The 16,646-nt window shown below is 53.8% G+C and overlaps 1 protein-coding gene and 1 pseudogene across 1 annotated transcript; both read left to right on the top strand.

Moving 5' to 3' along the window:
* The first annotated feature begins 1,435 nt into the window (after positions 1-1,435).
* PLIN1 (perilipin 1) lies at positions 1,436-16,237 on the top strand. Its single transcript, XM_066240493.1, has 9 exons — positions 1,436-1,514; positions 2,163-2,221; positions 6,652-6,856; positions 8,502-8,584; positions 9,741-10,005; positions 10,291-10,463; positions 13,014-13,205; positions 13,578-13,829; positions 14,823-16,237. The coding sequence occupies exons 2-9, from the start codon at positions 2,177-2,179 to the stop codon at positions 15,129-15,131; spliced, it is 1,524 nt and encodes a 507-aa protein (XP_066096590.1). The 5' UTR covers positions 1,436-1,514; positions 2,163-2,176; the 3' UTR covers positions 15,132-16,237.
* Positions 11,385-11,550, top strand: LOC136311276 (U2 spliceosomal RNA; annotated as a pseudogene).
* Positions 16,238-16,646: the final 409 nt, after the last annotated feature.

Below are 16,646 nucleotides of genomic sequence, written 5' to 3'. Positions count from 1 at the left end.
TGGATCCATAAGTATTGAGTGTATCAGACACTCTTTCCTTTGGAAGCTCCCAGCTGGACTCTTCCCTTTCCTGGCTTCTCATTCTCTGTTTATTTTATCACAGATATAGAATTGGTTACCTGGATCTGTGGTAAAGCTCTATTTCCTCCACCCTCTGCCTTTCCCCATTGCTCACAGTGTACAACTTAGGGAGTCAACAACAGATGTAATTCTATCAACAACAGGGAAATCTGTTCTGATTTTTATTAAAAGGGGCTTCTCAGACAGTCTAAAAACTATGGTTTACACCATAATCCTCCATCATTTGAAGCCAGGAAGTAGAACGTGGGCTCAGCTTGACCTGTTGTTGCTAAGGAATGGGGCCCTGGCCAGTTGGCTCAGTGGTAGAGCATCGGCCTGGCATGCAGGAGTCCCAGGTTCGATTCCCTGCCAGGGCACACAGGAGAAGCGCCCATCTGCTTCTCCACCCCTCCCCCTCTCCTTCCTCTCTCTCTTCCCCTCCCGCAGCCAAGGCTCCATTGGAGCAAAGTTGGCCCGGGTGCTGGGGATGGCTCCATGGCCTCTGCCTCAGGCGCTAGAATGAATGGCTCTGGTTGCAACAGAGCAATGCCCCAGATGGGCAGAGCATCGCCCCCTGGTGGGCATGCCAGGTGGATCCCGGTTGGGCACATGCGGGAGTCTGTCTGACTGCCTCCCCGTTCCCAACTTTAGAAAAATTAAAAAAAAAAAAAGGAACGGATGAGGGATACAAGGTGTTAGCTCTTGGCTGTTGACCAGTAGCAGAATCTTGGTCTGTACTCAATTTTCCAGACTTGACAAAACCCAGTTTGCTTTCCAGCTACGCATATCCTGGTGGCATCGTAGACCAGGTAAAGTTCAATAAACTCCCTTGAAATCTAGGAATTTACAGAGGTTGCAATTGCTCCCTCAAAGGCTAGACAGGGAGTCACACCCCAGCTCTGGTTCTCTTCATTGAGACTGGCAATCTCTCTTCATAACCAAAGAGTGGTATGTTCAGGTCCCTGTTTGACTTGAACTCTTGCTGTTCAGAATTCACACAGGAGAGTAAATAAGGGGTGGGGAAATGGGTTGAAAACGGTCCCACAGGACCCTCTGTGGAAAAGGAACCAAAGAATACAGAGCTTCAGAACTTGAGGTTAAAAGGACCTATCCCAACACCTTTCTGAAAGACAGTTTTTTGAGAACTGGGGGCCCAGAAACATGTTACAGAGCTAATATTTCATGACTCTGGAATAATAACTCCTTTGAGTCTGGGTCTCCTTCAGTTCTGAGATCTGCCTTTCTCCTAGTTAGCTAAATCTTGCAGAAGCTAGGCTATTGCCCAGGGGACCCTGGGTCAGATAACCATGACAACCAAGCTTTCTCTTCTCTGCCCTCCTCCAGCTGGGAGGTGTTAGCAGCATTGCCCAAGACTCCTTGGAGCCACTGGAATTGTTTCTGCTGGAGGAGACACTCTGCAGCCTGGGCTCTGGGACTGAAGTGGTGTCGGCACGGTGAGTGGGCGTTCCGGGACACCTGCCCTACCTGGTTGGTCTGTGAAAGTTAAAGAAGTTGAGGGTCAGGGTCTCCTAGGAATTTTACTGAGGATGGAGAGGCCTGCAAGGTGAATGACCTGGAATGTAGAGTCAGTAGTCTGGGGCCGCTCGCCTTTCCAGAACGCAGCTGAAATAGTTGGTTTTAAGGTGAATGCTTTCTCGCCCGGTTGAGCATAGAGGGAAGGACTGACGGATATGTTTGCTTAAAAAGAGGGGAAGTAATGTTGAACTTCTTCATTAAAAAAAGAAGAAAAGGCTAAACATGAAACCTATTCTTTTAGTCTGTTTTGGTCCCTCATCTAAGAGCCCCTAAACTTCACCTAAAACCTCTTAATTCCTAAAGCTACCTTCATTGTTCACTTCTTACCCTGAACCCTTGGAAGAAACATCAGTCTTGACAAGCAGGCTGTGGGCACCTCATCCTTAGGGAGCTCCAAGGAGTGGCTGTCTGTCTGTGACATTCACCCTCCAACATAATACCTCCTGTTCAGGGAACTTGAGTTCCCAGGCATCCTGGGCCCAGTTGGTGGCCACAAGAGGTAGGGACTGACCCTGTGGATCTGAAACGGAGAGTTTGCTCATGGACCTGGGCCCTCTGCTTTGCAGCTTGAAGAGCTACGATGGCAGTCAACAAGGGCCCAACCTTGCTGGATGGAGACCTCCCTGTAAGTAACTGGGGCTTGTATGAGGCAGGGGTGGACAACGGGGAGGAAGAAGCAGGGAGGGGAGACTCCAGGGACTTGGGTATTTCTAGATGAGATTGAAGTTCATTGACGGTCATGTCTTAGTCATTCTTTCCCTCACTGCATTTTGCAGGGATACTTAGAGGATCTAGGGTGAGAAAGATGCCTATTAAAAACCAAGGACTTGGGAGAAAAAGGACCAATACTGGCTGGGAGGGACAGGAGAAGAAGGAAACTGCTGTATGCTAAACCCTGACGCAGAGGCCCCGGCTTTGTCCGCCCCGGCAGAACACCCACTCAGTGCCGAGCCCCTGTGCTCTGCCATCCGGGGCCTTGTTCATGGTGGAGCCACACTGTGCATAGCTGTGCAGCTGTGTGTGGGCAGGGTTAGAGGGGTGGTGTCATCCGGGGCCTTGTTCATGGTGGAGCCACACTGTGCATAGCTGTGCAGCTGTGTGTGGGCAGGGTTAGAGGGCGGCATGACTAGTGTCGTGTGGCTAGCCTAGTGTCCAGTGTGACTTGGAGAGGTGTGACATGTTTAGATGTAGGTGTACCTGATAGCTTCCTGGCAAGCCTCTCTGAGTTAGGCGCAGCTCAGAAAGTGAAACGAAATAATTGTGAGTGTATACAATACTCACCGTGTCCCAAGCTAGCTTTAACTAACCTTTGCACTGGGAATCTCCCATCCAAGTACTAACCAAGCCCGAGCCTGCTTAGCTTCTGAGATCGGACGAGATCGGGCACCTTCATGGTGGTATGGCTGTAGACAACACGAGGAATCTCCGTGTTAAGGTTTGTATTGAATCATTGAACACACAGAGGCATAAAATGATCAAGTGCACAGTGAGACCATCCTAACAGGTGGTGGTTTATTTTCTTCCCTGGACCTCTCTCCCCTTTGGCTTTACCTAAAACAACCCCTGAAAACTCTGTCCAAAACAAAGAAAATGTTTTCTGCTTCTAGTCATAGTCTTTTCTGTCTCAGATTTCAAACTCCCCTGCAAGACAGAAAGCTAAAACACTGTAGCTTGTCGTCTAGTCAATGTACATACTCACCTTCGCGAGGGGTATTCTTGCTCAGCCTCCTACCAACTGAAGTGCCTCCTGAGCAGAACCATGTAACAGTGGCAAACAGAATTACAGAGAGAGCTCACACGTCCAAGTCAGATCTAGGGACTTTTCTCTTTTTATTTTTTATGTAGAGAATTTTTAACACTCTATCCTCCACTCTCCCCAACAGACATTAATCCATAGCAAGTCCTGCTCCATCCTCACCCCCTTCTACTCTCCCATCTTGCATTATTTTGAAGCAGACCCCAGATATGCCATTTTAGGTCTGAGTCAGAATCCCGCCTCTGGCCCTAGCCAGTTGGCTCAGTAGATAGAACACTGGCCCGGCATGTGGATGTCCTGGGTTTGGTCCCAGTCAGAATACATGAGAAGCAACCATCTGCTTCTCTTCTCCTTCTCTCCCTTCTCTCCCTCTTCCCCTCCCACAGCCAGTGGCTCGATTGGTCCAAGCGTCAACCCCTTGCACTGAGGATAGCTCACTTGGTCCAAGCATCAACCCCAGATAGGGTTTGCCAAGTGGGTCTCGGTCAGGGCGCATGTGGGAGTCTGTCTCTCTGTCTTCACTCCTCTCACTTAAAAATAACAAGAAAAAAGAATCCCGCCTCTGCTGCTTACTACCTGTGTGCTCTTGGGTAAGTCACTTCACATCTCTGATTCTTTGTCTCCCCATCAGCACCACAGTGGTGATAACGCTGACCTCAGAGGGTCGCTGCTAGAATTAAGTGAGGTTGTGTCACCAAAGCACCCGGGCCAGTGCCTGGAGCCCTGTGGTACTGAGTAAACGCTTCCCTCTGTGTGACTAAATACACATTCTTTGACTCAAAGACCAGCGTCTTCCTACTGAGATTCCTTGGTGACCTGAAGACTAATGCCGTGACTGCTGCCAAAGAGTGAAAATACATTAATAAGAGAACAGCACCTCAACAGTGAGAAGTGACCATTTCCCTGTGCCCCCCAGATCTAGGCCATGCCTGAAACGCTGCCTTCAGCTTGAGCGCTGTATCTGTGGGAAAGGCAGGGGCTAACTGCAGTGGCTGGAGGAGGGCTCGCCAGGCCGCGTGGGCCATCTGGAACTAAGTCAGGAGCTGGCGCTGCTGAGCACAGGGCAGGGACCCTAAGGGGAGGCACGTCTACCTGCGAACTTAAACAAGGGCCAGCCCGTGGTTGATGAAATAGATTTGCTCTGTGCTGTTCCAGAGGGCATGGGATGGGGCAGCGGGTGGAAGCAGATGTCAGTGCAGCAACACCATCCAACAAGGGGCACAAGCCATCAGGGAGGGACCTGCTCCATCCAGACAGTGGGAGCACCCTTGCTGCGGAGGCCCCCGGAGGCCTGGTGGTGGGATTCTGTGCAGCTGGGTGGATCTAAGTTGACACCTATAGGTACAGCCTTGACTGACTTGTTTAGTCAACTAACACGGCTGTGCAGGCTTTAGGGAGGCACCAAGGACAGAGATGACAGTCTACTGAGGGACAGACAGGTGCACACGGTCACAGCCTCATGTGATACTCATGTGAGGGATATGAGACAGCCCAGGGAGCAGTGGCTTTTTTTTTTTTAAGACTATATTTATTAATTTTAGAGAGAAAGAGAGAGAAAAGGGGGGAGGAGCAGGAAGCATCAACTCCCATATGTGCCTTGACCAGGCAAGCCCAGGGTTTTTTTTGTTTGTTTGTTTGTTTTTGTATTTTTCTGAAGCTGGAAACGGGGAGAGACAGTCAGACAGACTCCAGCATGCGCCCGACCGGGATCCACCCGGCACGCCCACCAGGGGCAATGCTCTGCCCACTAGGGGGCGACGCTCTGCCCCTCCGGAGGGTCGCTCCGCTGCGACCAGAACCACTCTAGCGCCCGGGGCAGAGGCCAAGGAGCCATCCCCAGCGCCCGGGCCATCTTTGCTCCAATGGCGCCTCGCTGCGGGAGGGGAAGAGAGAGACAGAGAGGAAGGGGGGGTGGAGAAGCAAATGGGCGCTTCTCCTGTGTGCCCTGGCCGGGAATCGAACCCGGGTCCCCTGCACGCCAGGCCGACGCTCTACCGCTGAGCCAACCGGCCAGGGCCAAGCCCAGGGTTTTGAACCAGCAACCTCAGCATCCCAGGTCAACGCTTTATCCACTGCGCCACCACAGGCCAGGCATAAGCAGTGGCTTCTGATGCAAGAGGAGAATCAGGAAGCTTCACAGAGGTGGTGCTCTGGTACTGTCTCGCAGGAGTAGCATTTCACCTGATAGAAGGGACATGGGGAGTGTGCCAGGTAATGGGACCAGCATGCACAGGCAGGCTGGCTGTGTCCCAGAAAGACCAGAGAAATGTTTAGATAGGAGTAGTCAACCTTTTTATACCTACCGTCCACTCTTGTATCTCTATTAGTAGTAAAATTTTCTAACTGCCCACCGGTTCCACAGTAATGGTGATTTATGAAGTAGGGAAGTAACTTTATAAAATTTATAAAGCAGAGTTACAGCAAGTTAAAGCATATAATAATAATTACTTACCAAGTTCTTTATGTCAGATTTTTGCTAAGTTTGGCAGAATAAATCTTTATAAAACAACTTACTATAGTTAAATCTATCTTTTTATTTATACTTTGGTTGCTCCGCTACTGCCCACCATGAAAGCTGGAACAACCATTAGTGGGCGGTAGGGACCAGGTTGACTACAACTGGTTTAGATGAAGCCCCCAAAACAAGACAGAAGGCCCTGGCCAGTTGGCTCAGTGGTAGAGCACTGGCCTGGAGTCCCAGGTTTGATTCCCGGCCAGGGCACACAGGAGAGGCGCCCATCTGCTTCTCCACCCTTCCCCCTCTCCTTCCTCTCTGTCTCTCTCTTCCCCTCCTGCAGCCAAGGCTCCACTGGAGTTGGCCCGGGCGCTGAGGATGGCTCTATGGCCTCTATCTCAGGCACTAGAATGGCTCTGATTGAAACAGAGCATCGCCCCCTGGTGGGCATGCCGGGTGGATCCCAGTCAGGCACATGCAGGAGTCTAACTGCCTCCCCGTTTCCAACTTCAGAAAATACAAAAAAAAAAAAAAGAAAAGAAAAGAAAAGAAAAGAAAAAAAGAAAAAAAAATGGACAGAAACTAGGCAGGTATGCCGACATTCAGCTCTGTACCCACAGGTGCAGGAGGGGCGGGCTGGAAGACCCCTGCAGGGTGGCGATGGCCTCAGCAGCCTCTCCAGGGCTGGATTGTGACCAGAGGAGCATGGCAGGCTGGCTCTCCAGAGCCCTCTGTGGCCTGGGTTCCTCGGACCCAGACTGGCCTCACCAATGGGCTCTTTGGTCCTGGGGCTGCCTTCCCCAGAGGTGGGACAACTTGAACTCCTTCCTTCCTTCCATGCCAGGAGCAGGAGAACGTGCTGCAGCGGGTCCTGCAGCTGCCCGTGGTGAGCGGCACCTGTGAGTGCGTCCAGAAGACCTACAACAGCACCAAGGAAGCCCACCCCTTGGTGGCCTCTGTGTGCAGTGCCTACGAGAAGGGCGTGCAGGGCGCCAGCAGCCTGGCTGCCTGGAGCATGGAGCCCGTGGTCCGCAGGCTGTCCACCCAGTGTGAGTCCTCGCCGCACTCGGAGGCTGCCTGCCTCTTTCCTCTTGCCTACTGCCTGGCTGTCAGTGTGTGTGTCCACCTGTCCGTCTGTCTGACCATCTGATAGCTTGCTTGTCTGTCAGCTTCTATGTCTGTCTGACTCATTACACAGTCTTCTCATCTGTAGCTACAGGTGATAAAGCTCTATATAGATGATGTAGACATAGGTATACGTCTAGATGATATGGATGTAGGTAGCTCTCTTCTCATCCATAGGTGCCCAACTGGCATTTTCCTAGGGTAACAGTGATGGGCCAAAGAATCGGTAGGAGGGATGGCATAGCTGTGTGGGCGGTGGGGGAGTGGGGCCCATGGCAGACCAGACACCACTTCAGCTCCAAGTGTAGCAGCAGGAACCAGCAGAGTGTGGCGCAGAGGCAGGGGCAGTGGGCAGCAGGGCTGGCCTGCCAAGGGTTGCGGGAGTGGAGGTCCAGGGAAGCCCTTTGGCCCCAGCAGTTGATGGTACCAGCTTCTGACAGGTGGGGGCAGCAGAGAGCTACCAACCAAAGCCCAGGAGGGGCAGGACAACCTCTCCACGCTGGCCTTCCCAGACCTGCCCCTGTTCAAATTGTTCTGCCCCCATTCGAAAACATGGTCTCCAAGACACAGCTCCTGACAGGGTTGAAGGACATTCCAGCAGCACCAAGAAGTCTAGAACTTTCCAGTATCCTGGTTAGAGCATTACAGGTGCCTGAGGAATCTGCACTACCAACAGGAGAGGGCAGGTGCAAGCAAGATCCAGGCCCCCGGCCAGCCTTCCTGCCACGTGCTCCTCAGATCATTTCCCTGGGTCACATTTTGCCAGATCTGAAGACGGCCAAGTCATCTGGGCTCTCCTAAGAATTTTGTGAAGAAAAATAAGATCTCTGGAGGAAGAACATACGAAAGAGTCTATATAAATAGCCTTTCAAAGTGATCTCCATGGTTGTGACTGCAGAGCTTGGTCCTCGGAGGCCATTGGGCAATGTCCCCGGGAGGCATGTGCCTCCTTTGGCACTGTTCCCTCTCCCTAGGGTCACTCCTCCTCTGCCCTGTGGCGCTCTTCCCACTATTGCCCATCTCACTCCTAGAGGTTGAAAGGAAGGGTCATGGGCAGTCTGAGGCCGGCCCGGGCTGTAACTGGGAGTTTGTCACCTCTGGAACTAAGTAGCACCGAGCTGCTTTGGACCCTCCAAAGGCCCACCCCAGGGCCCTGCTGCCCTCCCTTCCCCCTCGGCTCCAGCCCATTGTTTGTTGCTGCCTCACATGGTTTCCATCACTTTCTCCTCCCTACCCTACAATGTGGGCCCCATTAAGGCACATTTGACGTGAGGGAGCTGGAGTTCAGGCAGGTTGGGACTTGCGTGAAGCCACACACCGCAGATGCAGAGCTGGGCTGAGCACAGGTCTGCCTGACTCCAGCGCCCTCATGCGGATGGCAGAAACCAGCCGGTCTCTGGGAGTCACAGTAGAGGTGGCAGAGGGCCCCAGGCTCCATGACACGCTGGATAGAGCAGGGCTGGAGGGGGTGTTGTCTGAGGGCTCCAGGTGCCTTTCTCGGCACAAAGGCCACTGCTAGGTTCTCACGGTGCGGGAAGGGCTCACCCCACCACAGCCCTCTGCTTCCAGTCGTAGCTGCCAATGAGCTGGCCTGCCGAGGCCTGGACCACCTGGAGGAAAAGATCCCGGCCCTCCAGTACCCTCCTGAAAAGGTGAGGCCTTCTCTCTTCTCTAATGTGCCCCACGCTCTGTCCTCACTGCTTCTCGGGTAGGGAGGGTACCAGCCGATGACGCGGACTGGGAGTCTTGTTTCTGCGGCAAGCACCCTCCAGGGCTGGGGGCAGCTGCCTGCCCCTCAGGCCACACAATGTGCTGCTTCCTCTCCCCACGAAGCCAGATGAATGTAGGCTCTCTGGCACCAGCAGGTGCGAGGAGGGGTCCCCCTGTTCCTGACACCACCTCCCTCCCTGAGATACCCTGTAGGCCTGCATTGGACCAAGTGGTGATGACAGCCACCTGAGACCATGGGTCACATTCATAGATCCAAGGATTGCAGTCCCTTGTCCTCAAAATCCAACCTTTTATGGGCCATGAGACTGAAAAGCCACTTGACCTGGATACATGTTCATTGGGTTACTGGCTATGGTAACAGTCACGTGAGGTGTTTTTGGCGAATAAGCCTCTGACCTTGTCCATCTCATTGACCAACTATCTATCCCAGTTACTGAGCCCCACCCTATGCCAGGGGCCACAATGCATGATTTCTAGAGCTGTCCCATGTAATCCTTTTGTCAACCCTGTGGAATGGGGTGGTTGTCCCCATTTTACAGTTGAGAAAACTCGAGACTTCCCACCGATCACACAGTCATAGCTGGAGGCCCCATGAGAGCGGGTCTCCCTGGCCCCCAGGCCTGCGTTCTTCCTTCCTCTTTTCCAGATGAAGGGCAATGTCTTTGTCACAAAGGATGTCCCAGGCAAATAGGATAGAGAGGCAAATTCTTTCATTGCAGAACTTGTAGGAAGATCAACCACATCTATAATTGCTGTAGTCGCATGCGGGCATGTGAGCCTGTTCTGAGGTTCTGAGGGAAGGTCAGAGACAGGAGAGGGGTTCCGAAGAACAGATACCTCGTGTGCGCAAGGGTCTCAGGACAGGCGTCATCAAGGAGGTGGCCCTAGGGGAGTCCTCGCAGGATGGCTATGGGCTCACTAGGCAGAAACGGTGCAAAGAAGCCGGGTGATTCTGGTGGTCACGGGTAGGGTTAGGGCCCTTCCCCTTTTAAGCCTGGCTTAATCCAGGTGCCCAAATATTGGTGCCAGTCCCCTGGGCCTGTAAAGATGCCTGCCCCTTCTCCCCACTGCCCCCAGATTGCCTCTGAGCTGAAGGACACCATATCCACCCGCCTCCGCAGCGCCCGGAACAGCATCAGTGTGCCCATCGCCAGCACTTCTGACAAGGTCCTGGGGGCCGCTTTGGCCGGCTGTGAGCTTGCCTGGGGGGCAGCCAAAAACACTGCAGAGTATGCTGCCAACACCCGAGCTGGCCGGCTGGCTTCTGGAGGAGCCGACCTGGCCCTGGGCGGTGTGGAGAAGGTGGTCGAGTGCCTCCTCCCTCCAGCCAACGGAGAATCAGGTAGCTGCCTGTAGTAGCTGGCAGACCCACCTTGGGGAGTGAGTTGAGCCCCCTGCTGCCATGGGAATTAGCAAAATTGGCAATTCCCAAAATATCCAGCTACCATTTTGGAGCAGGGGAGACCCACTGGGGTTTTCAGATGCACCCATCCCCACTTAGTCCCTCCCCATTTTTACGTGGGGAAAGGGAGTTGTCCAAATCTCGAGCCTGAGGTGGAGCTAGGACACCAGCTTTCCTGGCTCGTCTGACCTGCTCTCCCTTCTCTCCCCACACTCTCCTACCCAGCCCCCACTCCAGGATGCCAGCAGGCCCAGAAGCCTCCCAAGACCAAAGCAGGCCTCCTGAGCAGGGTGGGGACCCTGGCCAATACCCTCTCTCAACACACCTTCCAGACCACAGCCCGGGTGCTGAAGACAGGCCACGCCCTGGCCATGTGGATCCCAGGGGTGGCGCCCCTGGTTAGTGTCTGCCCTGAAGCCTGACTGACCCCCAGTGTAAGGACAAGAGGACTTACAGGGGCAGAGAGCCAGTCTTCTAGGCTGCAGGGGGAGAGAAAAGCGTGGATGTGAGCTGAGAGCAGGCCTGCCTTGCTAGGATGGTCCTGCCCCATCACCTTTTCTGTCTCTCCCATTTTCTCACTGGGTCCCATCTCCCTTCATTCCCCCAACTGAGCCTCTTGCTGTGATCTCTCCCACCTGTGAGGGAGCAGAGACCACCCTCCTACTGCTGTCCAGGCAGTAGGGGGTGTGGCTCTGTCTGGGGGGAGAGAGCCCAGCCGGGTAGTGTTCCTGACTGCCCGAGGTTTCTCATTTCTCTTCTGGAGGCTTCCATCTTGCATCCCACTGTATCCAAGGTAAAGTTGCCTTTCCTCAGCCCAGTGAGAGGTTAATTTCTCTTCTCTCCCATCTCTCTATGTATTTCAGCAGACATGCGCTGGATTTTTTCTTTTCTTTATTTTTAATTCAGTGAGAGGAAGGGAGGCAGAGACAGACTCCTACATGTGCCCTGACCGGGATCAACCTGGTAGGCTCACTAGGGGGCGATGCTCTATCCACTTGAGTTGTTGCTCTATTGCTCAGCAACTGAGCTCTTCTTAGCACCTGAGGTGGAGGCCATGGAGCCATCCTCAGTGCCCAGGGCCAACTCGCTCCAATTGAGCTATGGCTAAGGGAGAGGAGGAGAGAGATGAGAGGGGGAGGGGTGAAGTGAGAGGGGTGGGGTGAGAGGGGGAGGGGTGCCAGCAGATGGGTGCTTCTCCTGTGTGCCCTGGCTAGGAATCAAACCCAGGACATCTATACACCAGGCTGATGCTCTACCACTGAGCCAACCAACTAGGGCCTGGATTTTTTCATAAGGAACATAAGTAAGAAACCAAGGTTATCATTTCTTGGCCTTTTGGTTAAGATCAGGCATCGATATCTGTTCTCATCAGTTTAACATCTGATATGTCCTCTATCCGAGGACAACATATTGAATGGATTTTTAGTCCCTCCACTCTGTGCACTGACCCAGTGCTACAGTATCTCTGGGAACAATGCATGTCCTTGGGGACAAAAAAATCCCCCAAAACGGCCTTGGCCGATTGGCTCAGTGGTAGAGCATCGGCCTGGCGCGCGGAGGTCTCGGGTTCAATTTCCGGCCAGGACACACAGGAGAAGTGCCCATCTGCTTCTCCACCCCTCCCCCTCTCCTTCCTCTCTGTCTCTCTCTTCCCCTCCCGCAGCCAAGGCTCCATTGGAGCAAAGATCCCCAGGCTCTGGGGATGGCTTTGTGACCTCTGCCTCGGGCGCTAGACTGGCTCTGGTCGCAACAGAGTGACCCCCCGGATGGGCAGAGCATAGCCTCCTGGTGGGCGTGCCGAGTGGATCCTAGTTGGGCACATGCGGGAGTCTGTCTGACTGCCTCCCCGTTTCCAGCTTCAGAAAAATGCAAAAAAACAAACAAAAAAAACCCCTCCAAAACACCAAGGCCAAAAAAATGAAATAAAAACATTAAGCCCTGGCCGGATGGCTCAGTTGGTTAGAGCATCATCCTGAAGCACAGAGGTTGCTGGTTCTATACCCGGTCAGGACACATACAGGAACAGATTGATGTTCCTGTCTCTCTCTGTCTCCCTTCCTTGCCCTCTAAAATCAATCAAATACCAGTAAGTGACAATATTAAAGCATAAAGGTCAGCACTTTTCAGCCACCATTTGGGCGATCCGTTCAAAAGCATTGTTGGGCCTGGCTCTTTCACTCAAGCAAATGTTTGCCACGAGCCTAGTGTGCACTGGGTTCTGTGTCTGTAGTAGGAACACAGGAGTAGTTCCCTGTGTCCCCTGCAGGGGGGCCCCTTTCCAGTGGGGGCCTGCTGGTTTCCTCCTATGGGACACTGTGGCCCAATGATTTTTGCACTCTTTAAAGATCTACAAGAACTACCTACTAAAGTTACACATACATATCCTCAGTGACCCAGCAATTCCACCAATCAGAAATGAGACTTAAAAAAAAAAAATGAGAATCAGTGTTCCCCAAATTACAGGTCAGCAATGTCCCTCTCAGCTTTAGCCTTAGCCGAGAGCCAAGAACTGAGAACGACTCAAACGTTCCAACAGAATGGGCAAATGTGGTCTGTTCCTACAGTGGAGTATTACACAGAACTGCACAAGAAAGGCTACCTTGACATGCAAGGTGTGGGTGAACCTCAAGGCCTAATGTTGAACAGAAGAATCTATTTGTGAAAATACACTCGGTATATGAGACCATTCATACGAAGTGCACAGAGATCAGAAGGTGGTCGCCGTCAGGGGGTACTGATGAGGTAGGGGGCACAGGAAGTCCCCCGGGTGGTTGAAAATCATCTCTGCCTTGTCCTGTGTGCAGTTTATATCACTTATTGCTCGATGAAAAGTTTTAAGAACCGTCTGCTGGGGCTCAGCCCTGTAACCTCCCTACCCTTACCCTGGCGGGGAGGGACTTTGGCTGCACGGGCTGTGAAGCCAGAGGCCACCACCTCTGCTCCTGCAGAACAGCCTGGCCCAGTGGGGCGCGTCAGCAGCCATGCAGGTGGTGTCCCGGCGGCAGAGCGAGGTGCGGGTGCCCTGGCTGCACAACCTCACCACCGCCCTGGAGGAGGACCAGGACGACCAGACGGACACGGAGGGGGAAGAGACCAAGGACGAGGAGTCGGAGTCAGAGACGGAAGACAAGTTCAGTGAGGTTAGCGCGGAGCCGAGTAGGGGCATGGCAGCCTCATCCCGCGGCCCAGACGGGGTGAGAAGCAGAGGCCAAGGGGCGTGGCATACGGTGCAGCCCTCTCCGCTGGCCCCAGAGGCCCAGCCAACAGGTCCTGTGCCCTTCTCCCAGCTGACCCTCACAGCAGCCTGTCAGATAGGCAGGGCAGAGATTAGCATCTCCACTTGAAGATGAAGAAACAGGTTCAGAGAGGGGAGTGACTTGCCCAAGGCCACACAGCTAGTGGCAGAGCCAGGTGTCCATATCCGTTCCCCTCTAGCTCTGGGGATGGTGGGGTGGGGAGGAGAAGGGTCAGGGAGTTGCTGCAGGAGGTGCTGACCTTGCTCTGGTTCCCAGGTAGCAGCTCCGCCCCGCCCACAGGGCCTCTTGGGCAGCATGGCGCGTACCCTGCAGAAGGCCGTTCAGGGCACCATCTGGGCCGTGACCTGGGCGCCTGCAGCTGTGCTGGGCACGGCAGGGAGGGTGCTGCACCTCACACCGGCCCGCACCGTCTCTGTCTCTTCGACCAAGAGCAGGGCCATGTCCCTGTCAGACGCCCTGAAGGGGGTTACAGACAACGTGGTGGACACGGTGGTGCACTACGTCCCCGTAAGTCCCACCCCTGCTAACCCTCTCTCCCCTCGGGGTCTGGGCAGGACAGAAAGATTTCCCTGAGGGGCTGCAGCTGCCCTCTGTCCGCCAATCTCCGGGGTGATCCTCCTGTCAGCTGCAGTCCCGCCATCCCCCACCCCCGCCCGAAACATGCTGACACAGCGTCGCTGTGACTGGGGCATTCCCAGCCCCAGGAATGTGCAGACCTGTGGCCCTGGCCTGAGACCTCTCCCCAAATCCCTCCTCCCCATCAGGCTGGGGGTCCCCAGGGGCCTGGCCCTCACCCTCAGCTCCCACCTGCAGGGCCTGGCAGGTTTGCATGCTGCTCCCTGGGAAGCTATTGGAGGAAGGCTGTTGGGGTCCTGGGGGTGGGCTGTGTTCCAGGTAATAGCAGCTGCCCCCATCTCTCACTTGTCACCAATGGAAAACCTCAAAGGAATGCCAGCACTAGATTTTTAGGAGTCCCCGGGCCCCTTCCTGGAGCAAGCTCCAGGAGGGTTGGTCAGGGCAGAAGCCCCCCTTAGAGTGATGCAGGGTGGGGTAGGGAGTGAGTCACTCAGTCACTCCCACCCAGAGATGTGCCAGGACTCTTGACAGCCAGCCCGTCTACCTTGGGCTGGAAACAGAACCAGGCTGGGATACCCTGACCCTGGCTGGGGCATATGTGGGCTGTGGCTTACAGCTCAGGCCCCAGGATGGGTCAGAAAAGCCTCTGACCTCCCACTAAAAGGCCTCTGAAGGAGGCACCAGGGGTCCACAAACTTTTTCAGAGGGTCTTGCCTTGGGGGTGTGGACCGTGGAGGCCGGCAGAGCAGGCAGGCCCTCAGCTGTCTGCCCGCGCACCCCATTCCGCTGCACGGAGGCCCTTGTCCCACCACCCAGCTTGTGCCCTCCTAATGGCTGCTCCTAGGGGGCGGGAACTCCGAGGGAGTGGGTAGGAGGTGCCACGCGAAACCAAACCAGGCCCTGATGCGGCCGCTGGGTCCTCAGCTCCCCAGGTTGTCACTGATGGAGCCTGAGAGCGAGTTCCGGGACATCGACAACCCGCCGGATGAGAGCGAGCGCAGGGCGTCCGGAGCGCCGCCAGCTGGCCCGGCGCTGCACAGAAGCAGCCTGCGCAGCGCGAGGGGGCCGGGCCTGGACGACAGAGGGGACCCGCCCCCTGCGCAGCGCCTGGCCTTCCCTGCTGCGCCCCGGGAGAAGCCGTTGCGCAGGGTCAGCGACAGCTTCTTCCGGCCCAGCGTCATGGAGCCCATCCTGGCCCGCGCGCAGTACAGCCAGCTGCGCAAGAAGAGCTGAGCACCCCGCGCCCCGGTCACCACCCGGCGCCTGGGCTGTGTCGCCAGCAAGTAAGCAGAACGTGCACGTCCAAGAGAGCGTTGACTTCTTCAAAGTAACCCCCTGGCACTCTGAGCCTGGGCGCGCGTCATCTTTTGAGCATCCTTTTGGGGCTTAGCCTGCAGCCAGTTAAGAGAAATCAGAGCAGCAACCTGCTTTGATTCTTTTTTTCCGACTAAAAGATTAATTGCTAACTTGGTATATCACTTCTTTAATCAAACTTGTGGCCAAATGACATTTGACTGTTTCCAAGGTTAGATCCATTCTCTGTAGACAAATGTTTGAGGCTAATGAGTTATATGTCACTAACCTGAAAGTCCAGCCAGGCAGGAGGTCTGGACACACTTTTAAGCTCAGAGATTTCCTGAGTGCAGCTTCTCAGTGGGCTGCTTTGAAGGAAGAACAGTCAGGTGCAAATGCTCTCACGTGTTTGTATGAAATATCAGTGTCACTTTTTGCACACACTGTCCCCGGTGTTTTCACAGGCTGGGTCCCCCCACTTCCCTGCCGCTGCCTCTGGTTCACAGACACCCATTCACATCTGTCCTGCCTGTCTTCCACCTGCACATTGACCCTTCCATTCCCCTTTGGGGTACTGCACCGCTGGTGCGGGGGGACAACAGTGATGACCCTTCACTATGGAAAGTCTAGACTATTTAAAGTATTCCAAGCTCTATTTTTGAAAACGATAATATTTGGCTGATCTAAGAAATGCACACAGATAATTTAAAATTCAAACCCTGCAAGCGGGTACGTGTTTTCTCCCTTGAGATCACGGGTTCCCCTTCACAAAACAACCATGGCGCCAGTCTTCTGGGTGTCATTCCAGCACGGGTAGTGCGTGTGCGTGTGTGCTTCCCCCTTGGTTCACACCATGTGGGAGGCTATACTCACCTGCTCTTCTCACCTCACAATACACTGTAGCCATTATAAATCCTTCTCGCTCTTTTTAATGGCCATATAGTTCATTATGTAATTGACTTAGCTGGTTTCCTAATGAAGGGCTTTGAGGTTTCCATTTTATTTGCTACTGCAAACAGTACTGCAATAAATGTCTTTATACAGAACGCCTGGTGTGGTACATGTGTGATTATATCTATAGGGTGAATTTATCACTTGGGACCGTGACTTGATGGTTGAAATGGTTTCTATGTTTTAAAATTGTTAGATAATGCCAAGTAGGCTTCCAAATCAAACTTTGTTTTTATTATTTTCATCTGCAGAAAATTAAGTGCTTGCTAGCCTCCTCTGGGTGTTTTCTGTCTGAAGGTGATGGCAGAGGAGAAATGGAAAGGCTGGGTCCTTTGTCACATTGCCACTGACTCAGCCTGCCTTGGAGCCCTCCTCCCTCTGGTCTCTCTGTTAGCTGAGATGACAAATGACCTTACTGTTCAAGCCACTTCAAGTTGTGATTTCTGCTCCTTGAGGCTGAGGGTTTCCTCATACAGATCTGGCTAATTTTGACAGCCTTTCTGT

The sequence above is a fragment of the Saccopteryx bilineata genome, chromosome 7 (assembly GCF_036850765.1).
Source record: "Saccopteryx bilineata isolate mSacBil1 chromosome 7, mSacBil1_pri_phased_curated, whole genome shotgun sequence".
In the NCBI taxonomy this organism is placed as follows: Eukaryota; Metazoa; Chordata; class Mammalia; order Chiroptera; family Emballonuridae; genus Saccopteryx; species Saccopteryx bilineata.
Note: the sequence above shows the minus strand (reverse complement) of the source record. Positions and strands in the feature narration are given on the sequence as shown.